General features: G+C 49.8%; 1 protein-coding gene across 1 annotated transcript in view; it reads left to right on the top strand.

The window, feature by feature from the left end:
- The first annotated feature begins 1,729 nt into the window (after positions 1 to 1,729).
- LOC147084002 (uncharacterized) overlaps positions 1,730 to 27,900 on the top strand; it is a 48,077-nt gene continuing 21,906 nt past the window's right edge. Inside the window, exon 1 of the mRNA XM_085979969.1 lies at positions 1,730 to 1,756. Within this exon, the coding sequence (XP_085836095.1) occupies positions 1,730 to 1,756 (27 nt within the window). The remainder of the gene's footprint in view (positions 1,757 to 27,900) is intronic.

Raw genomic sequence — 27,900 nt, 5'->3', positions numbered from 1 at the left:
TTGATGGGATTGAAGGCCGATAAATCCCCAGGGCCTGATAATCTACATCCTAGGGCACTTAAGGAAGTGGCCCTAGAAATAGTAGATGCATTGCTGGTCATCTTCCAAAATTCGATAGACTCTGGAACAGTACCCATGGATTGGCGGGTTGCTAATGTTACCCCACTGTTCAAAAAAGGTGGTAGAGAGAAAACGGGGAATTACAGACCGGTAAGCCTGACATCGGTAGTGGGGAAAATGCTAGAGTCCATTATAAAGGATGTAATAGCAGAGCACTTGGAAAGCAGTGACCGGATCGGACAAAGTCAACATGGATTTACAATCGGACAAAGTCAACATGGATTTACAAAAGGTAAATCGTGCTTGACTAATCTACTGGAATTTTTTGAGGATGTAACTGGTAAAATAGATAATGGAGAACCAGTGGATGTGGTGTATTTGGACTTTCAAAAGGCTTTTGATAAGGTCCCGCATAAGAGATTAGCGTGTAAAGTTAAAGCACACGGGATTGGGGGCAAGGTATTGACTTGGATAGAGAACTGGTTGGCAGACAGGAAGCAAAGAGTTGGAATAAACGGGTCTTTTTCCGAGTGGCAGGCAGTGACTAGTGGGGTACCGCAGGGATCGGTCCTTGGACCCCAGCTATTCACAATATATATTAATGATCTGGACGAGGGAACGAGATGCAGTATCTCCAAATTTGCAGATGACACAAAGCTGGGTGGGCGTGTGTGCTGTGAGGAGGATGCCGAGAAACTCCAGGATGATTTGGAGAGGTTAGGTGATTGGGCAAAAGCATGGCAGATGCAATATAACGTGGATAAATGCGAGGTTATCCACTTTGGTGTCAAAAACAGGAAGGCAGATTATTATCTGAATGGCAATAGATTGGGAGAAGGGGAAGTGCAAAGAGACCTGGGTGTCCTTGTGCACCAGTCGCTGAAGGTAAGCATGCAGGTGCAGCAGGCGGTTAAGAAGGCAAATGGTATGTTGGCCTTCGTAACGAGAGGGTTCGAGTACAAGAACAAGGATGTCTTGCTGCAGTTGTACAGGGCCTTGGTGAGACCACATCTTGAGTATTGTGTGCAGTTTTGGTCACCTTATCTGAGGAAGGATGTTCTTGCCATGGAGGGAGTGCAGCGAATATTCACCAGACTGATACCTGGGACAGCAGGAATGACGTATGAGGAGAGATTGGGTCGATTGGGCTTATATTCGCTGGAGTTTAGAAGAATGAGAGGGGGTCTCATTGAAACTTCTAAAATTCTAACAGGACTGGACAGACTAGATGCAGGAAGGATGTTCTCGATGGTCGGGGAGTCCAGAACCAGGGGTCACAGTCTAAGGAAAAGGAGTAAGCCATTTAGGACAGAGATGAGGAGGAATTTCTTCACCCAGAGAGTGGTGAACCTGTGGAATTCTCTACCACAGAAGGCAGTGGAGGCCAATTCATTAAATATATTCAAGAAGGAGTTGGATATATTTCTTAAGGCTAAAGGGATCAAGGGATATGGGGAGAAAGCAGGGACCGGGTACTGAAATTGGATGATCAGCCATGATCTCATTGAATGGCGGAGCAGGCTCGAGGGGCCGAATGGCCTACTCCTGCTCCTATCTTCTATGTTTCTATGAACCCCAGGACCAGGCCCCTGTGGGGAATAGGTATGCAGATCTAGCCGCAAAACTAGCTGCAGAAGAAATGCAACCAGGGGACGCGTTAAAAAACGAAATGAATATGGTCATGATCATCAGTGGGGTACAGGAAGTGAATATAATGGAGCTACAAGAAAATACTGGTAAAGAGCAAAAGGAGAAATGGAGACAAGCTGACGTGCAATTACAAGATGGAATTTGGAAATGGGGCCCACGTAACCAGGTGGTGGCACCGGAATGTTGTAGACAACAACTGATGGCGCTATACCATGGTGTAACACATACTGGCAGAAGTAACATGTTGCACCTACTGACACAGTACTGGTGGTGGCCAAAGATAGGTCGGGAAGTAGCGAAATATTGCCACCGCTGTATAATATGCGTAAGGATAATGTAGGACAGAGATGTCGAGTTAGAGTAGCAAACCAACCCAGGCCCCAAGGAAAACTTACAAATTGACTTTACCGGCCCCTTAGTGCAGGACCGGGGGAAGAAATATTGCCTGGTAATAATTGACCAATTTACCAGGTCGGTGGAAGCCTTTGCCACCCGAGACTGCTCTGCAAAAAAAGTTGCACTAATATTGGCTACCGAGGTTATACCCCGTTGGGGAGTGCCTCTGCAAATTGACTCAGACAACGGCACTCATTTCACCAGCAAAATAATGAAATAAATCTGTAAGCTGCTACATGTGACACAAAAATATCACATACCATATCACCCCCAGAGCTCGGGGATGGTAGAAAGAATGAATAGGACACTGAAAAACACGCTGACAAAAGCCATCCAAGAAACAGGGAAGGGATGGTCGGAATTATTACCCAGCATACTAATGAGGCTGCGAGCCACCCCAGGACGAACGACCGGACTGAGCCCCTATGAATTAATGACAGGACGAGCTATGAGACTACCAGAGGATTTGGCTGGAGGGGTGGGAGAACTAGTACAAGATAGATTAAGGCAATACTTAGTACAACTAAATCAGGAGGTACAAGCACTAAATAAAGAAGTAAGGAACCAACAACAGATTAAAGATCTAGAAAGGCAGAATGCTGGACTTAAACCAGACGAGTTGCCCAGAATAGGTCAACAAGTAATGACGCAAGTTATTGGAAGAAAGGGAATGGGGCCCGTTGGATGGGGCCATGTACTGTATTAATGACAAGTGATACGTGTGTTTGTCTACAGGGACCGATGGGTATGTGATGGAAGCAATGGACCCAGGTGAAACCATTTAACACCAAAGACCCCCATTCTACCCTCTCCTCTAGGGGAAAGAGCTCGGAAGACGACCAGACCTCTGTTTAAATTACAGATAAACATGGATCCAGTCGACCCTTTATATCAGAGGATCCGTTTCGGGGAGAAGAAGCTCTCCCGGTTTACCCTTACACCCGAGAACTCATTCTTAATGTGGAAGCAAGTCATCCTCGGTTCCGAGGGACTGCCTAAGAAGAAAGAAGCAGATATAATTGGAGTAAGACTTCTTTACTCCTGTACTCAAATCCTCTTGTAATGAAGGCCAGCATACCATTTGCCTTCTTAACTGCCTTTCACGACCACCAGACGTCCCAAAGCGCTTTACAGCCAATGAAGTACTTTTGAAATGCAGTCACTGTTGTAATGTGGGAAACGTGGCAGCCAATTTGCGCACAGCAAGCTCCCACAAACAGCAATGTGATAATGACCAGATAATCTGTTTTTTCGTCATGTTGATTGAGGGATAAATATTGGGCTGAAAACACCGAGGATAACTTCTTCAAAATAGCACCACGGGATGTTTTACATCCACCTGAAGGAGCAGACAGGGGCCTCGGTTTAACATCTCATCTGTAGGATGGCAACTCCGACACTGCAGCGCTCCTTCATTACTGCCCCTCCGACAATGTGGCTCTCCCGCAGCACTGCCCCTCCGACAGTGCGGCACTTCCTCAGTACTGTCCCTCCAATGGAGCAGCGTTCCCTCAGTACTGCCCCTCCGACAGTGCGGCGCTCCCTCAGTACTGCCCCTCCAACAGTGCGGAGCTCCCTCAGTACTGCCCCTCCGACAGTGTGGCGCTCCCTCAGCACCGCACTGGAGTGTCAGCCTTGCTTTATATGCTCATGTCCCTGGAGCGGGATTTGAACCCACAACCTTCTGACTCTGCTATTCACGGAGTCACAGCTGACTCCAGTCTTTTACACAGTTTCATCATAACTTCCTTGCTTTTGCACTCTACGCCTCTCCTAAAGCAGGGGAGTTATGATGAATTGTTAAACAGTTTTTTTTGCAGAGTGACCAAGGCTGTGTGCAGGAAACAATTGTGCATTTGAAAGCAGCTTGTATTGTGAAGCTTGTGCCCCTTTGCCAGGCCCGCTGCCTGCGGCCCCTCTCCCAGATTCCAGCCCCAGCTCTGTGCTGACTGAGCTGCTCTCACCTGGGGACAGCGCGTCACAATCGGCCCCAGCGCACCTGAGCTGGAGAGGAGGCCCCGCCCCCTTGCCGCGCCGCCATTGGTTGGAGGACCAGGCCGCCCAGTTCAGTCCTCCCACCTCAGCCCTCGTCCTATTGGTCAGAGCTCCCGTCAGTCACAGGCCGGGCCGGCCTCCATCCACCCGATTGGGCCTCTTCCTCTGATGACGTCACAATCGAGCCCCAGCCCACCAGAAATAACTGGCAGTTAGAAAGATTACCTGTAATCATCTGGCATTATTCTCTGACTATATAAGCTGTCTCTTTATGCATCTCTCCACTTCACCTGACGAAGGAGCAGCGCTCCGAAAGCTTGAGATTTCAAATAAAACTGTTGGACTATAACCTGGTGTTGTGTGACTTCTTACAATCCTTTACTAGGACATTTTTTTATTAATCCTGTCTCATTACACAGGACCAGATCTAAGATTGCCTGCCCCCTGGTTGGTTCAGTAACATACTGCTCAAGGAACCCGTCCCTAATGCACTCTATGAACTCTTCCTCAAGGCTGCCCTGCCCAATTTGATTTGTCCAGTCAATATGAAAGTTAAAATCTCCCATGATTATAGTTGTTCCCTTATTACAAGCCCCAACTATTTCCTGATTTATACTCCGACCAATAGAGTTGCAACTGTTAGGAGGCCGATAGACTACGCCCACTCGTGACTTTTTCCCCTTATTATTCCTTATTTCCACCCAAACCGTTTCACTATCCTGATCCTTTGACCCAATATCATTTCTCACTATTGCAGTGATTCCATCCTTTATTAACACAGCCACCCCACCTCCTTTTCCTTCCTGTCTGTCCTTCCTAATAGTCAAATACCCCTGGATGTTTAGTTCCCAGTCATGTCACCCTTCAGCCATGTCTCCGCAATGGCCACCAGATCATACCCATGCGTAGTTATTTGTACCATCAACTCGTCTATTTTGTTACGAATGCTGCGTGCATTCAGATAAAGAACTTTTAAATATGTTTTGTGGCAATTTATTCCTGCTTTTACCCTCTTTACTACTTTACCTTTATCTTTATATATTCTGTCCCTTCCTGATACGCCCTGGTTTTTAATTCCCCCACTACCTTGCTCTATTGCCTTCTCCGCTGACATTTTTATTTTTCGCTCTCTTGAAACCTCCCCCCCACTAATTAGTTTAAAGCCCTCTCTACAGCCCTAGTTATTCGATTCGCCAGGATTCTAGTCCCAGCACTGGCGAAGTGAAGTCCATCCCAATGGAACAGCTCTCTCCTGTCCCAGTACTGGTGCCAGTGTCCCAAGAAGCAAAACCCATTTCTCACACACCAGTCTTTGAGCCACGCATTTAACTCTCTGATTTTATTTACCCTAGCCAAATTTGCTCCTGAGGGCAGGTACATAAGAACATAAGAAGTAGGAGCAGGAGTAGGCCATACGGCCCCTTGGGCCTGCTCCACCATTCAATAGGATGATGGCTGATCCGAATCTAGACTCACGTCCACTTCCCTGCCCGCTCCCCGTAACCCCTAATTCCCTTATCTGCTAGGAAACTGTCTATCTCCATTTTAAATTTATTTAATGTTGCAGCTTCCGCAGCTCTCTGGGGTAGCAAATTCCATAGATTTACTACCCTCTGAGTGAAGAAGTTTCTCCTCATCTCAGTTTGGAAAGGGCAGCCCCTTATTCTTAGATTATGCCCCCTAGTTCTAGTCTCACCCATCAGTGGAAACATCCTCACCGCATCCACCCGATCAAGCCCCCTCACAACCTTATATGTTTCGATAAGATCGCCTCTCATTCTTCTGAACTCCAATGAGTAGAGGCCCAACCTACTCAACCTTTCCTCATACGTCAACCCCCTCATCTCCAGAATCAACCGAGTGAACCTTCTCTGAACCGCCTCGAGAGCAAGTATATCTTTTCTTAAATATGGAAACCAAAACTGTACACAGTATTCCAGGTGTGGCCTCACCAATACCCTGTATAACTGCAGCAAGACTTCCCTGATTTTATACTCCATCCCCCTTGAAATAAAAGCCAAGATTCCATTGGCCTTCCTGATCACCTGCTGCACCTGCATACTAACCTTCTGTGTTTCATGCACCAGGACCCCCAGATCCCTTTGTACTGTAAAACTTTGCAGTTTCTCTCCATTTAGATAATAACTTGCTCTTTGATTTTTTTCTGCCAAAGTGCATAACCTCAGACTTTCCAACATTATATTCCATCTGCCAAATCTCTGCCCACTCACTTAGCCTGTCTATGTCCTTTTGCAGGTTTTTTATGTCCTCCTCACTCACTGCTTTCCCTCCCATCTTTGTATCGTCGGCAAACTTGGATATGTTGCACTCGGTCCCCTCCTCCAAATCGTTAATATAGATTGTAAAGAGTTGGGGTCCCAGCACTGACCCCTGCGGAACACCACTAGTTACTGATTGCCAGCCCGAGAACGAACCATTTATCCCAACTCTTTGTTTTCTGTTAGATAGCCAATCTTCCACCCATGCCAGTATATGACCCCCAATCCCGTGATTTCTTATCTTGATCAGTAATCTTTTGTGTGGAACCTTGTCAAATGCCTTTTGGAAGTCCAAATACACTACATCCACTGGTTCCCCTTTATCCACCCTGTATGTTACATCCTCAAAGAATTCGAGCAAATTTCTCAAACATGACTTCCCCTTCATAAAACCATGCTGACTCTGTCCTATTAAATTATGTTTATCCAAATGCTCTGTTACTGTTTGCTTAATAATGGACTCCAACATTTTGCCAACCACAGATGTTAGGCTAACTGGTCTATAGTTTCCAGCTTTTTGTCTACTTCCCTTCTTAAATAAGGGTGTTACATTAGCAGTTTTCCAATCTGCCGGGACCTTTCCTCAGTCCCCCACCATTGCCCCCTGTACAGCACGGGTGAGATACAGAGTAATGCTCCCTCTACACTGTCCCATCAAACACTCCCAGGGCAGGTACAGCACGGGTTAGATACAGAGTAAAGCTCCCTCGACACTGTCCCATCAAACACTCCCGGGACAGGTACAGCACGGGTTAGATACAAAGTAAAGCTCCCTCTACACTGTCCCATCAAACACTCCCAGGGCAGGTACAGCACGGGTTAGATACAGAGTAAAGCTCCCTCTACACCGTCCCATCAAACACTCCCAGGGCAGGTACAGCACGGGTTAGATACAGAGTAAAGCTCCCTCTACACTGTCCCATCAAACACTCCCAGGGCAGGTACAGCACGGGTTAGATACAGAGTAAAGCTCCCTCTACACTGTCCCATCAAACACACCCAGGGCAGGTACAGCACGGGTTAGATACAGAGTAAAGCTCCCACTACACTGTCCCATCAAACACTCCCAGGGCAGGTACAGCACTGGTTAGATACAGAGTAAAGCTCCCTCTACACTGTCCCATCAAACACTCCCAGGGCAGGTACAGCATGGGTTAGATACAGAGTAAAGCTCCCTCTACACTGTCCCATCAAACACTCCCAGGGCAGGTACAGCACTGGTTAGATACAGAGTAAAGCTCCCTCGACACTGTCCCATCAAACACTCCCAGGGCAGGTACAGCATGAGTTAGATACAGAGTAAAGCTCCCTCTACACTGTCCCATCAAACACTCCCAGGGCAGGTACAGCACGGGTTAGATACAGAGTAAAGCTCCCTCTACACTGTCCCATTAAACACTCCCAGGGCAGGTACAGCACGGGTTAGATACAGAGTAAAGCTCCCTCTACACTGTCCCATTAAACACTCCCAGGGCAGGTACAGCACGGGTTAGATACAGAGTAAAGCTCCCTCTACACTGTCCCATTAAACACTCCCAGGGCAGGTACAGCACGGGTTAGATACAGAGTAAAGCTCCCTCTACACTGTCCCATCAAACACTCCCAGGGCAGGTACAGCACGGGTTAGATACAGAGTAAAGCTCCCTCTACACTGTCCCATCAAACACTCCCAGGGCAGATACAGCACGGGTTAGATACAGAGTAAAGCTCCCTCTACACTGTCCCATCAAACACTCCCAGGGCAGGTACAGCACGGGTTAGATACAGAGTAAAGCTCCCTCTACACTGTCCCATCAAACACTCCCAGGGCAGGTACAGCACTGGTTAGATACAGAGTAAAGCTCCCTCTACACTGTCCCATCAAACACTCCCAGGGCAGGTACAGCACTGGTTTGATACAGAGTAAAGCTCCCTCTACACTGTCCCAGCAAACACTCCCAGGGCAGGTACAGCACTGGTTAGATACAGAGTAAAGCTCCCTGTACAGTGTCCCATCAAACACTCCCAGGGCAGGTACAACACGGGTTAGATACAGAGTAAAGCTCCCTCTACACTGTCCCATCAAACACTCCCAGGGCAGGTACAGCATGGGTTAGATACAGAGTAAAGCTCCCTCTACACTGTCCCATCAAACACTCCCAGGGCAGGTACAGCACGGGTTAGATACAGAGTAAAGCTCCCTCTACACTGTCCCATCAAACACTCCCAAGGCAGGTACAGCACGGGTTAGATACAGAGTAAATCTCCCTCTATACTGTCCCATCAAACACTCCCAGGGCAGGAACAGCACAGGTTAGATACAGAGTAAAGCTCCCTCTACACTGTCCCATCAAACACTCCCAGGGCAGGTACAGTACGGGGTTAGATACAGAGTAAAGCTCCCTCTACACTGTCCCATCAAACACTCCCAGGGCAGGTACAGCATGGGTTAGATACAGAGTAAAGTTCCCTCTACACTGTCCCATCAAACACTCCCAGGGCAGGTACAGCACGGGTTAGATACAGAGTAAAGCTCCCTCTACACTGTCCCATCAAACACTCCCAGGGCAGGTACAGCACGGGTTAGATACAGAGTAAAGCTCCCTCTACACTGTCCCATCAAACACTCCCAGGGCAGGTACAGCACAGGTTAGATACAGAGTAAAGCTCCCTCTACACTGTCCCATCAAACACTCCCAGGGCAGGTACAGCACGGGTTAGATACAGAGTAAAGCTCCGTCTACACTGTCCCACCAAACACTCCCAGGGCAGGTACAGCACGGGTTAGATACAGAGTAAAGCTCCCTCTACACTGTCCCATCAAACACTCCCAGGGCAGGTACAGCACAGGTTAGATACAGAGTAAAGCTCCCTCTACACTGTCCCATCAAACACTCGCAGGGCAGGTACAGCATGGGTTAGATACAGAGTAAAGCTCCCTCTACACTGTCCCATCAAACACTCCCAGGGCAGGTACAGCATGGGTTAGATACAGAGTATAGCTCCATCTACACTGTCCCATCAAACACTCCCAGGGCAGGTACAGCACGGGTTAGATACAGAGTAAAGCTCCCTCTACACTGTCCCATCAAACACTCCCAGGGCAGGTACAGCACGGGTTAGATACAGAGTAAATCTCCCTCTACACTGTCCCATCAAACACTCCCAGGGCAGGTACAGCACGGGTTAGATACAGAGTAAAGCTCCCTCTACACTGTCCCATCAAACACTCCCAGGGCAGGTACAGCACGGGTTAGATACAGAGTAAAGCTCCCTCTACACTGTCCCATCAAAGACTCCCAGGGCAGGTACAGCACGGGTTAGATACAGAGTAAAGCTCCCTCTACACTGTCTCATCAAACACTCCCAGGGCAGGTACAGCACGGGTTAGATACAGAGTAATGCTCCCTCTACACTGTCCCATCAAACACTCCCAGGGCAGGTACAGCACGGGTTAGATACAGAGTAAAGCTCCCTCTACACTGTCCCACCAAACACTCCCAGGGCAGGTACAGCATGGGTTAGATACAGAGTAAAGCTCGCTCTACACTGTCCCATCAAACACTCCCAGGGCAGGTACAGCACGGGTTAGATACAGAGTAAAGCTCCCTCTACACTGTCCCATCAAACACTCCCAGGGCAGGTACAGCATGGGTTAGATACAGAGTAAAGCTCCCTCTACACTGTCCCATCAAATACTCCCAGGGCAGGAACAGCACGGGTTAGATACAGACTAAAGCTCCCTCTACACTGTCCCATCAAACACTCGCAGGGCAGGTACAGCATGGGTTAGATACAGAGTAAAGCTCCCTCTACACTGTCCCATCAAACACTCCCAGGGCAGGTACAGCATGGGTTAGATACAGAGTATAGCTCCATCTACACTGTCCCATCAAACACTCCCAGGGCAGGTACAGCACGGGTTAGATACAGAGTAAAGCTCCCTCTACACTGTCCCATCAAACACTCCCAGGGCAGGTACAGCACGGGGTTAGATACAGAGTAAAGCTCCCTCTACACTGTCCCATCAAACACTCCCAGGGCAGGTACAGCACGGGTTAGATATAGAGTAAAGCTCCCTCTACACTGTCCCATCAAACACTCCCAGGGCAGGTACAGCACGGGTTAGATACAGAGTGAAGCTCCCTCTACACTGTCCCATCAAACACTCCCAGGGCAGGTACAGCACGGGTTAGATACAGAGTAAAGCTCCCTCAACACTGTCCCATCAAACACTCCCAAGGCAGGTACAGCACCGGTTAGATACAGAGTAAAGCTCCCTCTACACTGTCCCATCAAACACTCCCAGGGCAGGAACAGCACAGGTTAGATACAGAGTAAAGCTCCCTCTACACTGTCCCATCAAACACTCCCAGGGCAGGTACAGCACGGGGTTAGATACAGAGTAAAGCTCCCTCTACACTGTCCCATCAAACACTCCCAGGGCAGGTACAGCACGGGTTAGATACAGAGTAAAGCTCCCTCTACACTGTCCCATCAAACACTCCCAGGGCAGGTACAGCACAGGTTAGATACAGAGTAAAGCTCCCTCTACACTGTCCCATCAAACACTCCCAGGGCAGGTACAGCACGGGTTAGATACAGAGTAAAGCTCCCTCTACACTGTCCCATCAAACACTCCCAGGGCAGGTACAGCACGGGTTAGATACAGAGTAAAGCTCCCTCTACACTGTCCCATCAAACACTCCCAGGGCAGGTACAGCACGGGTTAGATACAGAGTAAAGCTCCCTCTACACTGTCCCATCAAACACTCCCAGGGCAGGTACAGCATGGGTTAGATACAGAGTAAAGCTCCCTCTACACTGTCCCATCAAACACTCCCAGGGCAGGTACAGCATGGGTTAGATACAGAGTAAAGTTCCCTCTACACTGTCCCATCAAACACTCCCAGGGCAGGTACAGCACGGGTTAGATACAGAGTAAAGCTCCCTCTACACTGTCCCATCAAACACTCCCAGGGCAGGTACAGCACGGGTTAGATACAGAGTAAAGCTCCCTCTACACTATCCCATCAAACACTCCCAGGGCAGGTACAGCACAGGTTAGATACAGAGTAAAGCTCCCTCTACACTGTCCCATCAAACACTCGCAGGGCAGGTACAGCATGGGTTAGATACAGAGTAAAGCTCCCTCTACACTGTCCCATCAAACACTCCCAGGGCAGGTACAGCACAGGTTAGATACAGAGTAAAGCTCCCTCTACACTGTCCCATCAAACACTCCCAGGGCAGGTACAGCACGGGTTAGATACAGAGTAAAGCTCCCTCTACACTGTCCCACCAAACACTCCCAGGGCAGGTACAGCACGGGTTAGATACAGAGTAATGCTCCCTCTACACTGTCCCATCAAACACTCCCAGGGCAGGTACAGCACGGGTTAGATACAGAGTAAAGCTCCCTCTACACTGTCCCACCAAACACTCCCAGGGCAGGTACAGCATGGGTTAGATACAGAGTAAAGCTCGCTCTACACTGTCCCAACAAACACTCCCAGGGCAGGTACAGCATGGGTTAGATACAGAGTAAAGCTCGCTCTACACTGTCCCAACAAACACTCCCAGGGCAGGTACAGCATGGGTTAGATACAGAGTAAAGCTCGCTCTACACTGTCCCATCAAACACTCCCAGGGCAGGTACAGCACGGGTTAGATACAGAGTAAAGCTCCCTCTACACTGTCCCATCAAACACTCCCAGGGCAGGTACAGCATGGGTTAGATACAGAGTAACGCTCCCTCTACACTGTCCCATCAAATACTCCCAGGGCAGGAACAGCACGGGTTAGATACAGACTAAAGCTCCCTCTACACTGTCCCATCAAACACTCCCAGGGCAGGTACAGCAGGGGTTAGATACAGAGTAAAGCTCCCTCTACACTGTCCCATCAAACACTCCCAGGGCAGGTACAGCACAGGTTAGATACAGAGTAAAGCTCCCTCTACACTGTCCCATCAAACACTCGCAGGGCAGGTACAGCATGGGTTAGATACAGAGTAAAGCTCCCTCTACACTGTCCCATCAAACACTCCCAGGGCAGGTACAGCATGGGTTAGATACAGAGTATAGCTCCATCTACACTGTCCCATCAAACACTCCCAGGGCAGGTACAGCACGGGTTAGATACAGAGTAAAGCTCCCTCTACACTGTCCCATCAAACACTCCCAGGGCAGGTACAGCACGGGGTTAGATACAGAGTAAAGCTCCCTCTACACTGTCCCATCAAACACTCCCAGGGCAGGTACAGCACGGGTTAGATATAGAGTAAAGCTCCCTCTACACTGTCCCATCAAACACTCCCAGGGCAGGTACAGCACGGGTTAGATACAGAGTGAAGCTCCCTCTACACTGTCCCATCAAACACTCCCAGGGCAGGTACAGCACGGGTTAGATACAGAGTAAAGCTCCCTCAACACTGTCCCATCAAACACTCCCAAGGCAGGTACAGCACCGGTTAGATACAGAGTAAAGCTCCCTCTACACTGTCCCATCAAACACTCCCAAGGCAGGTACAGCACCGGTTAGATACAGAGTAAAGCTCCCTCTACACTGTCCCATCAAACACTCCCAGGGCAGGAACAGCACAGGTTAGATACAGAGTAAAGCTCCCTCTACACTGTCCCATCAAACACTCCCAGGGCAGGTACAGCACGGGGTTAGATACAGAGTAAAGCTCCCTCTACACTGTCCCATCAAACACTCCCAGGGCAGGTACAGCACGGGTTAGATACAGAGTAAAGCTCCCTCTACACTGTCCCATCAAACACTCCCAGGGCAGGTACAGCATGGGTTAGATACAGAGTAAAGCTCCCTCTACACTGTCCCATCAAACACTCCCAGGGCAGGTACAGCATGGGTTAGATACAGAGTAAAGTTCCCTCTACACTGTCCCATCAAACACTCCCAGGGCAGGTACAGCACGGGTTAGATACAGAGTAAAGCTCCCTCTACACTGTCCCATCAAACACTCCCAGGGCAGGTACAGCACGGGTTAGATACAGAGTAAAGCTCCCTCTACACTATCCCATCAAACACTCCCAGGGCAGGTACAGCACAGGTTAGATACAGAGTAAAGCTCCCTCTACACTGTCCCATCAAACACTCGCAGGGCAGGTACAGCATGGGTTAGATACAGAGTAAAGCTCCCTCTACACTGTCCCATCAAACACTCCCAGGGCAGGTACAGCACAGGTTAGATACAGAGTAAAGCTCCCTCTACACTGTCCCATCAAACACTCCCAGGGCAGGTACAGCACGGGTTAGATACAGAGTAAAGCTCCCTCTACACTGTCCCACCAAACACTCCCAGGGCAGGTACAGCACGGGTTAGATACAGAGTAAAGCTCCCTCCACACTGTCCCATCTAACACTCCCAGGGCAGGTACAGCACGGGTTAGATACAGAGTAAAGCTCCCCCTACACCGTCCCATCAAACACTCCCAGGGCAGGTACAGCACGGGTTAGATACAGAGTAAATCTCCCTCTACACTGTCCCATCAAACACTCCCAGGGCAGGTACAGCACGGGTTAGATACAGAGTAAAGCTCCCTCTACACTGTCCCATCAAACACTCCCAGGGCAGGTACAGCACGGGTTAGATACAGAGTAAAGCTCCCTCTACACTGTCCCATCAAACACTCACAGGGCAGGTACAGCATGGGTTAGATACAGAGTAAAGCTCCCTCTACACTGTCCCATCAAACACTCCCAGGGCAGGTACAGCACGGGTTAGATACAGAGTAAAGCTCCCTCTACACTGTCCCATTAAACACTCCCAGGGCAGGTACAGCACGGGTTAGATACAGAGTAAAGCTCCCTCTACACTGTCCCATTAAACACTCCCAGGGCAGGTACAGCACGGGTTAGATACAGAGTAAAGCTCCCTCTACACTGTCCCATTAAACACTCCCAGGGCAGGTACAGCACGGGTTAGATACAGAGTAAAGCTCCCTCTACAGTGTCCCATCAAACACTCCCAGGGCAGGTACAGCACGGGGTTAGATACAGAGTAAAGCTCCCTCTACACTGTCCCATCAAACACTCCCAGGGCAGGTACAGCACGGGTTAGATACAGAGTAAAGCTCCCTCTACACTGTCCCATCAAACACTCCCAGGGCAGATACAGCACGGGTTAGATACAGAGTAAAGCTCCCTCCACACTGTCCCATCTAACACTCCCAGGGCAGGTACAGCACGGGTTAGATACAGAGTAAAGCTCCCTCTACACTGTCCCATCAAACACTCCCAGGGTAGGTACAGCACGGATTAGATACAGAGTAAATCTCCCTCTACACTCCCATCAAACACTCCCAGGGCAGGTACAGCACGGGTTAGATACAGAGTAAAACTCCCTCTACACTGTCCCATCAAACACTCCCAGGGCAGGTACAGCACGGGTTAGATACAGAGTAAAACTCCCTCTACACTGTCCCATCAAACACTCCCAGGGCAGGTACAGCACGGGTTAGATACAGAGTAAAGCTCCCTCTACACTGTCCCATCAAACACTCCCAGGGCAGGTACAGCACGGGTTAGATACAGAGTAAAGCTCCCTCTACACTGTCCCATCAAAGACTCCCAGGGCAGGTACAGCACGGGTTAGATACAGAGTAAAGCTCCCTCTACACTGTCTCATCAAACACTCCCAGGGCAGGTACAGCACGGGTTAGATACAAAGTAAAGCTCCCTCTACACTGTCCCATCAAACACTCCCAGGGCAGGTACAGCACGGGTTAGATACAGAGTGAAGCTCCCTCTACACTGTCCCATCAAACACTCCCTGGGCAGGTACAGCACGGGTTAGATACAGAGTAAAGCTCCCTCTACACTGTCCCATCAAACACTCCCAAGGCAGGTACAGCACGGGTTAGATACAGAGTAAAGCTCCCTCTACACTGTCCCATCAAACACTCCCAGGGCAGGAACAGCACGGGTTAGATACAGAGTAAAGCTCCCTCGACACTGTCCCATCAAACACTCCCAGGGCAGGTACAGCACGGGTTAGATACAGAGTAAAGCTCCCTCTACACTGTCCCATCAAACACTCACAGGGCAGGTACAGCATGGGTTAGATACAGAGTAAAGCTCCCTCTACACTGTCCCATCAAACACTCCCAGGGCAGGTACAGCACGGGTTAGATACAGAGTAAAGCTCCCTCCACACTGTCCCATCTAACACTCCCAGGGCAGGTACAGCACGGGTTAGATACAGAGTAAAGCTCCCTCTACACTGTCCCATCAAACACTCCCAGGGTAGGTACAGCACGGATTAGATACAGAGTAAATCTCCCTCTACACTCCCATCAAACACTCCCAGGGCAGGTACAGCACGGGTTAGATACAGAGTAAAACTCCCTCTACACTGTCCCATCAAACACTCCCAGGGCAGGTACAGCACGGGTTAGATACAGAGTAAAACTCCCTCTACACTGTCCCATCAAACACTCCCAGGGCAGGTACAGCACGGGTTAGATACAGAGTAAAGCTCCCTCTACACTGTCCCATCAAACACTCCCAGGGCAGGTACAGCACGGGGTTAGATACAGAGTAAAGCTCCCTCTACACTGTCCCATCAAACACTCCCAGGGCAGGTACAGCACGGGTTAGATACAGAGTAAAGCTCCCTCTACACTGTCCCATCAAACACTCCCAGGGCAGGAACAGCACGGGTTAGATACAGAGTAAAGCTCCCTCGACACTGTCCCATCAAACACTCCCAGGGCAGGTACAGCACAGGTTAGATACAGAGTAAAGCTCCCTCTACACTGTCCCATCAAACACTCCCAGGGCAGGTACAGCACGGGTTAGATACAGAGTAAAGCTCCCTCTACACTGTCCCATCAAACACTCCCAGGGCAGGTACAGCACGGGTTAGATACAGAGTAAAGCTCCCTCTACACTGTCCCATCAAACACTCCCAGGGCAGGTACAGCACGGGTTAGATACAGAGTAAAGCTCCCTCTACACTGTCCCATCAAACACTCCCAGGGCAGGTACAGCATGGGTTAGATACAGAGTAAAGCACCCTCTACACTGTCCCATCAAACACTCCCAGGGCAGGTACAGCATGGGTTAGATACAGAGTAAAGTTCCCTCTACACTGTCCCATCAAACACTCCCAGGGCAGGTACAGCACGGGGTTAGATACAGAGTAAAGCTCCCTCTACACTGTCCCATCAAACACTCCCAGGGCAGGTACAGCACGGGTTAGATACAGAGTAAAGCTCCCTCTACACTGTCCCATCAAACACTCCCAGGGCAGATACAGCACGGGTTAGATACAGAGTAAAGCTCCCTCCACACTGTCCCATCTAACACTCCCAGGGCAGGTACAGCACGGGTTAGATACAGAGTAAAGCTCCCTCTACACTGTCCCATCAAACACTCCCAGGGTAGGTACAGCACGGATTAGATACAGAGTAAATCTCCCTCTACACTCCCATCAAACACTCCCAGGGCAGGTACAGCACGGGTTAGATACAGAGTAAAACTCCCTCTACACTGTCCCATCAAACACTCCCAGGGCAGGTACAGCACGGGTTAGATACAGAGTAAAACTCCCTCTACACTGTCCCATCAAACACTCCCAGGGCAGGTACAGCACGGGTTAGATACAGAGTAAAGCTCCCTCTACACTGTCCCATCAAACACTCCCAGGGCAGGTACAGCACGGGTTAGATACAGAGTAAAGCTCCCTCTACACTGTCCCATCAAAGACTCCCAGGGCAGGTACAGCACGGGTTAGATACAGAGTAAAGCTCCCTCTACACTGTCTCATCAAACACTCCCAGGGCAGGTACAGCACGGGTTAGATACAGAGTAAAGCTCCCTCTACACTGTCCCATCAAACACTCCCAGGGCAGGTACAGCACGGGTTAGATACAGAGTGAAGCTCCCTCTACACTGTCCCATCAAACACTCCCTGGGCAGGTACAGCACGGGTTAGATACAGAGTAAAGCTCCCTCTACACTGTCCCATCAAACACTCCCAAGGCAGGTACAGCACGGGTTAGATACAGAGTAAAGCTCCCTCTACACTGTCCCATCAAACACTCCCAGGGCAGGAACAGCACGGGTTAGATACAGAGTAAAGCTCCCTCGACACTGTCCCATCAAACACTCCCAGGGCAGGTACAGCACAGGTTAGATACAGAGTAAAGCTCCCTCTACACTGTCCCATCAAACACTCCCAGGGCAGGTACAGCACGGGTTAGATACAGAGTAAAGCTCCCTCTACACTGTCCCATCAAACACTCCCAGGGCAGGTACAGCACGGGTTAGATACAGAGTAAAGCTCCCTCTACACTGTCCCATCAAACACTCCCAGGGCAGGTACAGCACGGGTTAGATACAGAGTAAAGCTCCCTCTACACTGTCCCATCAAACACTCCCAGGGCAGGTACAGCATGGGTTAGATACAGAGTAAAGCACCCTCTACACTGTCCCATCAAACACTCCCAGGGCAGGTACAGCATGGGTTAGATACAGAGTAAAGTTCCCTCTACACTGTCCCATCAAACACTCCCAGGGCAGGTACAGCACGGGTTAGATACAGAGTAAAGCTCCCTCTACACTGTCCCATCAAACACTCCCAGGGCAGGTACAGCACGGGTTAGATACAGAGTAAAGCTCCCTCTACACTATCCCATCAAACACTCCCAGGGCAGGTACAGCACAGGTTAGATACAGAGTAAAGCTCCCTCTACACTGTCCCATCAAACACTCGCAGGGCAGGTACAGCATGGGTTAGATACAGAGTAAAGCTCCCTCTACACTGTCCCATCAAACACTCCCAGGGCAGGAACAGCACGGGTTAGATACAGAGTAAAGCTCCCTCGACACTGTCCCATCAAACACTCCCAGGGCAGGTACAGCACAGGTTAGATACAGAGTAAAGCTCCCTCTACACTGTCCCATCAAACACTCCCAGGGCAGGTACAGCACGGGTTAGATACAGAGTAAAGCTCCCTCTACACTGTCCCATCAAACACTCCCAGGGCAGGTACAGCACGGGTTAGATACAGAGTAAAGCTCCCTCTACACTGTCCCATCAAACACTCCCAGGGCAGGTACAGCACGGGTTAGATACAGAGTAAAGCTCCCTCTACACTGTCCCATCAAACACTCCCAGGGCAGGTACAGCATGGGTTAGATACAGAGTAAAGCACCCTCTACACTGTCCCATCAAACACTCCCAGGGCAGGTACAGCATGGGTTAGATACAGAGTAAAGTTCCCTCTACACTGTCCCATCAAACACTCCCAGGGCAGGTACAGCACGGGGTTAGATACAGAGTAAAGCTCCCTCTACACTGTCCCATCAAACACTCCCAGGGCAGGTACAGCACGGGTTAGATACAGAGTAAAGCTCCCTCTACACTGTCCCATCAAACACTCCCAGGGCAGATACAGCACGGGTTAGATACAGAGTAAAGCTCCCTCCACACTGTCCCATCTAACACTCCCAGGGCAGGTACAGCACGGGTTAGATACAGAGTAAAGCTCCCTCTACACTGTCCCATCAAACACTCCCAGGGTAGGTACAGCACGGATTAGATACAGAGTAAATCTCCCTCTACACTCCCATCAAACACTCCCAGGGCAGGTACAGCACGGGTTAGATACAGAGTAAAACTCCCTCTACACTGTCCCATCAAACACTCCCAGGGCAGGTACAGCACGGGTTAGATACAGAGTAAAACTCCCTCTACACTGTCCCATCAAACACTCCCAGGGCAGGTACAGCACGGGTTAGATACAGAGTAAAGCTCCCTCTACACTGTCCCATCAAACACTCCCAGGGCAGGTACAGCACGGGTTAGATACAGAGTAAAGCTCCCTCTACACTGTCCCATCAAAGACTCCCAGGGCAGGTACAGCACGGGTTAGATACAGAGTAAAGCTCCCTCTACACTGTCTCATCAAACACTCCCAGGGCAGGTACAGCACGGGTTAGATACAGAGTAAAGCTCCCTCTACACTGTCCCATCAAACACTCCCAGGGCAGGTACAGCACGGGTTAGATACAGAGTGAAGCTCCCTCTACACTGTCCCATCAAACACTCCCTGGGCAGGTACAGCACGGGTTAGATACAGAGTAAAGCTCCCTCTACACTGTCCCATCAAACACTCCCAAGGCAGGTACAGCACGGGTTAGATACAGAGTAAAGCTCCCTCTACACTGTCCCATCAAACACTCCCAGGGCAGGAACAGCACGGGTTAGATACAGAGTAAAGCTCCCTCGACACTGTCCCATCAAACACTCCCAGGGCAGGTACAGCACAGGTTAGATACAGAGTAAAGCTCCCTCTACACTGTCCCATCAAACACTCCCAGGGCAGGTACAGCACGGGTTAGATACAGAGTAAAGCTCCCTCTACACTGTCCCATCAAACACTCCCAGGGCAGGTACAGCACGGGTTAGATACAGAGTAAAGCTCCCTCTACACTGTCCCATCAAACACTCCCAGGGCAGGTACAGCACGGGTTAGATACAGAGTAAAGCTCCCTCTACACTGTCCCATCAAACACTCCCAGGGCAGGTACAGCATGGGTTAGATACAGAGTAAAGCACCCTCTACACTGTCCCATCAAACACTCCCAGGGCAGGTACAGCATGGGTTAGATACAGAGTAAAGTTCCCTCTACACTGTCCCATCAAACACTCCCAGGGCAGGTACAGCACGGGTTAGATACAGAGTAAAGCTCCCTCTACACTGTCCCATCAAACACTCCCAGGGCAGGTACAGCACGGGTTAGATACAGAGTAAAGCTCCCTCTACACTATCCCATCAAACACTCCCAGGGCAGGTACAGCACAGGTTAGATACAGAGTAAAGCTCCCTCTACACTGTCCCATCAAACACTCGCAGGGCAGGTACAGCATGGGTTAGATACAGAGTAAAGCTCCCTCTACACTGTCCCATCAAACACTCCCAGGGCAGGTACAGCACAGGTTAGATACAGAGTAAAGCTCCCTCTACACTGTCCCATCAAACACTCCCAGGGCAGGTACAGCACGGGTTAGATACAGAGTAAAGCTCCCTCTACACTGTCCCACCTAACACTCCCAGGGCAGGTGCAGCACGGGTTAGATACAGAGTAAAGCTCCCTCTACACTGTCCCATCAAACACTCCCAGGGCAGGTACAGCACAGGTTAGATACAGAGTAAAGCTCCCTCTACACTGTCCCATCAAACACTCGCAGGGCAGGTACAGCATGGGTTAGATACAGAGTAAAGCTCCCTCTGCACTGTCCCATCAAACACTCCCAGGGCAGGTACAGCACAGGTTAGATACAGAGTAAAGCTGCCTCTACACTGTCCCATCAAACACTCCCAGGGCAGGTACAGCACGGGTTAGATACAGAGTAAAGCTCCCTCTGCATTGTCCCACCAAACACTCCCAGGGCAGGTACAGCACGGGTTAGATACAGAGTAAAGCTCCCTCCACACTGTCCCATCTAACACTCCCAGGGCAGGTACAGCACGGGTTAGATACAGAGTAAAGCTCCCCCTACACCGTCCCATCAAACACTCCCAGGGCAGGTACAGCACGGGTTAGATACAGAGTAAAGCTCCCTCTACACTGTCCCATCAAACACTCCCAGGGCAGGTACAGCACGGGTTAGATACAGAGTAAAGCTCCCTCTACACTGTCCCATCAAACACTCCCAGGGCAGGTACAGCACGGGTTAGATACAGAGTAAAGCTCCCTCTACACTGTCCCATCAAACACTCCCAGGGTAGGTACAGCACGGATTAGATACAGAGTAAATCTCCCTCTACACTCCCATCAAACACTCCCAGGGCTGGTACAGCACGGGTTAGATACAGAGTAAAACTCCCTCTACACTGTCCCATCAAACACTCCCAGGGCAGGTACAGCACGGGTTAGATACAGAGTAAAACTCCCTCTACACTGTCCCATCAAACACTCCCAGGGCAGGTACAGCACGGGTTAGATACAGAGTAAAGCTCCCTCTACACTGTCCCATCAAACACTCCCAGGGCAGGTACAGCACGGGTTAGATACAGAGTAAAGCTCCCTCTACACTGTCCCATCAAAGACTCCCAGGGCAGGTACAGCACGGGTTAGATACAGAGTAAAGCTCCCTCTACACTGTCTCATCAAACACTCCCAGGGCAGGTACAGCACGGGTTAGATACAGAGTAATGCTCCCTCTACACTGTCCCATCAAACACTCCCAGGGCAGGTACAGCACGGGTTAGATACAGAGTAAAGCTCCCTCTACACTGTCCCACCAAACACTCCCAGGGCAGGTACAGCATGGGTTAGATACAGAGTAAAGCTCGCTCTACACTGTCCCAACAAACACTCCCAGGGCAGGTACAGCATGGGTTAGATACAGAGTAAAGCTCGCTCTACACTGTCCCAACAAACACTCCCAGGGCAGGTACAGCATGGGTTAGATACAGAGTAAAGCTCGCTCTACACTGTCCCATCAAACACTCCCAGGGCAGGTACAGCACGGGTTAGATACAGAGTAAAGCTCCCTCTACACTGTCCCATCAAACACTCCCAGGGCAGGTACAGCATGGGTTAGATACAGAGTAAAGCTCCCTCTACACTGTCCCATCAAATACTCCCAGGGCAGGAACAGCACAGGTTAGATACAGACTAAAGCTCCCTCTACACTGTCCCATCAAACACTCCCAGGGCAGGTACAGCAGGGGTTAGATACAGAGTAAAGCTCCCTCTACACTGTCCCATCAAACACTCCCAGGGCAGGTACAGCATGGGTTAGATACAGAGTAAAGCTCGCTCTACACTGTCCCACCAAACACTCCCAGGGCAGGTACAGCATGGGTTAGATACAGAGTAAAGCTCCCTCTACACTGTCCCATCAAACACTCCCAGGGCAGGTACAGCATGGGTTAGATACAGAGTAAAGCTCCCTCTACACTGTCCCATCAAATACTCCCAGGGCAGGAACAGCACGGGTTAGATACAGACTAAAGCTCCCTCTACACTGTCCCATCAAACACTCCCAGGGCAGGTACAGCACGGGTTAGATACAGAGTAAAGCTCCCTCTACACTGTCCCATCAAACACTCCCAGGGCAGGCACAGCATGAGTTAGATACAGAGTACAGCTCCCTCTACACTGTCCCATCAAACACTCCCAGGGCAGGTACAGCACGGGTTAGATACAGAGTGTCAGCCGTGCCTCAGGCGGCAGCACTCTCTCCTCTGAGTCAGAAGGTTGTGGGTTGAAGTCCCACTCCAGAGACTGGAGTCTAAAACTCTGTGCTGCCCCTCCAGTGCAGTGCTGAGGGAGTAAAGCCCAATGCAGAGTAAAGTTCCCTCTGCACTGCTCCACTAACAGGTCTAAGCCCCAAACTCAGAAGAGCGCCCTCTGCTGCATTCCACTTGTATCAGCAGCGGGAGAAGCGGGCGGCGGAAGTCCCGCCCCTCGGACACCCCGATTGATTGGAGGACCCGCCGCCACCTCAGTCCTCCAAGCTCCGCCCGCTCTCTCCCTAATGGTCGGAGCTCCCGTCAGTCACCGCCGTGAAGTTGATGACGTGGCTCAGTCCGGCTCCCTGCAGAAGACAAGGGGCTGCGGCCGCTGAATCCACTCCGCTCGGTGCCGGCGGGCGCTGGGACGTTGCGGTTTGTATTTTCTTTTATTTATCTCCCCGCCCGCGCTTCTCTCCGCTATATATAAAAAACCCTGATAAAACTCACTTTCCGCCGGTGATCCGGACTCTCGTGGTTGCCCGGGCCTTCCGCAGAATGCGAGGCCCTGCGCAGGCGCGGTAGCGGCTCAACATTTGGGAGCGGGGCCCGGCGGCGCATGCGGAGCAGGGGGAGGGGGCGGTGCCTGTTCAGAGGGGGAGGATGATTGACAGGGGCCCAGGGTGTGTGCTGAGCATGCGCGGTGCTGGCCGGGCGCCTGTGGAGCAGGAGAGGGCGGGGCCATGGGGCGCATGCGCGGGGCCAGCTGCAACTTTAGAGTCACAAAGGGACCGAGTGTCTTCAAATCTCTCCCCTCCTCTTCTAATTTCCGGTAAAACCAGTTTATCAAAGTCATGACTGAAAGTACATAGAAGATAGGACCCGGGCCCAGGGCCTGATTGACGGGAGCTTCCGACCAATAGGGAGCGAGCGGAGCGGGGCTGGAGGAGCGAGCCGGCGGCGGGTCCTCCAACCAATCGGGGAGCCCGAGGGGCGGGACTTGCGCCGGCTGATTGGGACAGAGGAGCCTGACGGGAGATTTAATTTAAATTAATTTAATTTCCCGCCTGCTCCAACCGCCCACCCTGCAACGTCACGACGTCGCCGGCGTGCACTGACTGACCCTGAGCTCTCCACCAATGAGCGAGGGGAGGCGGAGCCTGGATGACTGACCGCGTGGCTTTGGTCCTCCAACCAATCGCGGCGAAGGAGGATGCACGGTGGCATAGTGGTTAGCACTGTTGCCTCACAGCGCCAGGGACCCGGGTTCGAATCCAGCCTCGGGCGACTGTGTGGAGTTTGCACATTCTCCCTGTGTTTGCGTGGGTTTCCTCCGGGTGCTCCGGTTTCCTCCCACAGTCCAAAGATGTGCGGGTTAGGTTGATTGGCTATGATAAATTGACCCTTAGTGTTAGGGGGATTAAATACGTGGGGTTACGGGGATAGGGTGGGATATGTGTTGGTGCAGGCTCGATGGGCCGAAATGGCCTCTATCTGCACTGTGTGGTTTCTGTGATTTCTGTGATGCGGGACCTGGGGTTGGCCCGCCGCCATTTTGTAAAGCGGCCTGGTCAGAATCTGTGATCCTGGGATAGTTTATTGTTTATGTTCCTTTTACAGCTCAAACTAATTTTATTTTACAGAAGATACTTGTTTTAAACATAAAAGATAGGAGCAGGAGTAGGCCATTCGGCCCTTCGAGCCTGCTCCTCCATTCAATGCGATCATGGCTGATCGTAAAAAAAGCAGTAAGTTTTTAAATTGATGAAACAGAAACAAGAAACGCTGTGGAGCAAATGTGAGTAAAAATATTTTTTCTCCCTGAATTAATTTTTTTAATATTAATTTTCTGCGTTTTAATTATTAATTTCAAGCACTTTATTAAGAGAAATATGGGAGTGGTGGGGGTTCTCTTAAAGGGACAGGCACTCTCTTTTTCTATGAGATTTTCATTAAAGGGACCGCGTCCCCGTGGATGACTGATTTTAAAGGGACAGCATCTCCCTTTTTATAATAATGTATATTTAAGAGACTGACATTTAAATGAGAGCAAATCCCCTGCTCCCGTGAGTGCTTGGCGAGAAATCAGGTGCTGTTTGCACTTGCCCCCTCCCAATTCTCTGCCAAGGGAATCGTCGCTAAGCAAAAGGAAAAATATCTGTCATATTGGGCAGATACAACAAAAACCCAAAGCAAACTCAATTGCTACTTGGCCCTAAACAGACAATACAACATGGCTGATTACCTGACCATGGTAAAGGATAGCAAACTGAGAAAAACCTTGACAATGTACAGACTTAGTGAACATAGCCTGGCGATCGAAAAAGGTAGACACAGGCAGACCCGGCTACCAAGAGAGGACAGGATATGCTCTCACTGCAGTCAGGGAGTGGTGGAGACAGAGATGCACTTCCTCACAGCTTGTAGAAAATATCAGGACATAAGGGAGAATTTCTACCCAAAATTCACAAAAATATGCCCGGAATTCAGAAATTTGAATGACGACCAAAAACTCCCATACCTACTAGGGGAAGAGAGAAATTGTGTAACCTTAGCGGCACACTATGTTACAGCTTGCCATAAACAGAGGGACAACCACTAAATATAAGAAAAGAGAATATACAAATTATATGAATGTATATTTATACACTCAGGGATATATCTGTTTATACACTGTATGGATAGATCTGTATTTTTGTGTACAACCATGAATGTTTTTCGATGCTTTGGCAACATAAGAAGTACCTTGTCATGCCACATGCCAATAAAGCGAATTGAATTGAATTGACAGAAAGCAGAGAGTAGTGGTGAACGGTTGCTTTTCAGACTGGAGGGAGGTAAACAGTGATGTTCCCCAGGGGTCGGTATTAGGACCAATGTTCCCTCTTTATTTTGAGGTGCGTGGCCCCTTTAACGGGCTGCACGGCCCATTCAAATTTCCGCGCATGCGCGTTTATTCCATTTATAGGGCGGTGAGCCGGCTGCGCGGGACCTCCAGACCGCTGCGTGGCCGCGCAACTTAACGTGAACATTGATTCGGACCACTGCATTTTTTGATATATATCAATGACCTGGACTTGGGGATCCAGGGCAAAATTTCAAAATTTACAGACGACACGAAACTCAGAAATGTAGCAAACAATGAGGATAGTAACAGAATTCAGGAGGATGTAGCCAGACTGGTGAAATGGGCAGAAACGTGGCAGATTAAATTTAATGTAGAGAAGCGTGAAGTGATTCATTTTGGTAGGAAGAATGAGGAGAGGCAATATAAACTAAATGGTCCAGTTTTAAAGAGGGTGCAGGAACAGAGAGGCCTCGGGGGGTATGTACACAAATCTTAGAAGGTGGCAGGACAAGTTGAGAAGCCTGTTTAAAAAAGGCATACAGGATCCTTGACTTTATTAATAGAGGAATAGAGTACAAAAGCAAGCAGGTTATGCTAAGCACTGGCTAGGCTTCCGCTGGGCACCACACTTTAGGAAGGATGTCAAGGCCTAAGAGAGGGTGCAGAAGAAATTTACGAGAATGGGACCAAGGATGAGGGACTTGAGTTACGTGGAGAGACGGGAGAAGCTGGGGTTGTTCTCCTTAAGCAAAGAAGATTAAGAGGAGATTTGATAGAGTTGTTCAAAATCAGGATGGATTTTGAGAGTGTAAATAAGGAGAAACCGTTTCCAATGGCTGAAGGGACAGAAACCAGATTTAAGGCGATTGGCAAAAGAACCAGAGGTGACATGAGGAAACAGATTTTTACACCAAGTTGTTGTGATCTGGAATGCGCTGCCTGAAAGGGCGGTGGAAGCAGATTCAATATTATAATTCAAAAGAGATTGAGGTAAATACTTGAAGGTAAAACATTTACAGGGCTTTGGGGAAAGAGCAGGGGGAGTGGGATTAATTGGATCGCTCTTTCTAAGAGCCGGCACAGGCATGATGGGCTGAATGGCCTCCTTCTGTGCTGTATCATTCTATGATGCTATTCTACACAGACACACACACATACAGTCAGACAGACACACAGACACAGACTCACTAAAATACAGTCAGACACACACTCACATTTTTTCTGCATGAACTTTTATTATTAATTTCAAAGACTTTACGAAAAAGGTGGGACTGGTGGGCGGAGGGCTCTTAAAGGGCCAGGGACTCTCCTTTTCAATGTGATTTTCATTAAAGGGACCGAGTCACTCCTTGCCTGTGGAGAACCAATTTTAAAAGGACAGCGTCTCGAAATCAGGTGCTGTCTGCGTGTGAACCACCTCCTCCCAATTTCCTGCCAAGCGATCCCTGCGGGCACCACTCCACTCTAGGAGTGGCTCCTAGAATCATACAGCACAGAAGGAGGCCATTCAGCCCATCGTGCCTGTGCCGGCTCTTTGAAAGAGCTCTCCATTTAGTCCCACTCCCCTGCTCTGTCCCCATAGCCCTGAAAATTTTTCCCCTTCAAGTATTTATCCAATTCCCCAGTGAACGTTATTATTGACTCTGCTTCCACCGCCCTTTCAGGCAGCGCATTCCAGATCACAACAACTCGCTGCGTCAATAAAATTCTCCTCACCTCGCCTCTGGTTCTTTTGTCAATGACCTTATATCTGTGTCCTCTGGTTACCGACCCTCCTGCCACTGGAAACAGTTTCTCCTTATAAGCTACAGCTATACAAAGCCCTGGTTAGACCCCAGAGAGTCATAACGGCACAACAGGAGGCCATTCGGCCCATCGAGTCCGTGCCGGCTCTCTGTATACAATCCAGTCAGTCCCATTCCCCCGCTCTATCCCCGTAGCCCTGCAAGTTTATTTCCCTCAAGTGCCTATCTAGTCTCCCCTTGAAAACATTGTGTGTCTCCGCTTCCACCACTTCCGTCGGCAGCGAGTTCCAGGTCCTCACCACTCGCTGCGTAAAAAAGTTTTTCCTCACATCCAACCTGTATCTCTTGCCCAAAACCTTAAATCTGTGTCCCCTAGTCCTTGTACCATCAACTCGTGGGAACAGCCTTTCCCCGTCTAGCCTATCCACACCCGCCATAATCTTGTACACCTCTATCAAATCAGCCCTCAACCTCCTTTGCTCTAATGAAAACAAATCCAGCTTCTCCAACCTGTCCTTGTAGCTAAGATCCCCCATCCCCGGAACCATTCTGGTAAATCTCCTCTGCACCCTCTCGAGGGCCTTCACATCCTTCCTAAAGTGTGGTGACCAGAACTGGACCCAATACTCCAGTTGTGGCCTAACCAGCGCTTTATAAAGGTTCAGCATAACTTCTCTACTTTTGTACTCAATACCTCTATTTATGAAGCCCAAGATCCCATATGCTTTGTT

Source organism: Somniosus microcephalus, unplaced genomic scaffold (assembly GCF_052327205.1).
Source record: "Somniosus microcephalus isolate GS21.2 unplaced genomic scaffold, FLI_Smic_1.0 scaffold7, whole genome shotgun sequence".
NCBI classification, from domain to species: domain Eukaryota; kingdom Metazoa; phylum Chordata; class Chondrichthyes; order Squaliformes; family Somniosidae; genus Somniosus; species Somniosus microcephalus.
Note: the sequence above shows the minus strand (reverse complement) of the source record. Positions and strands in the feature narration are given on the sequence as shown.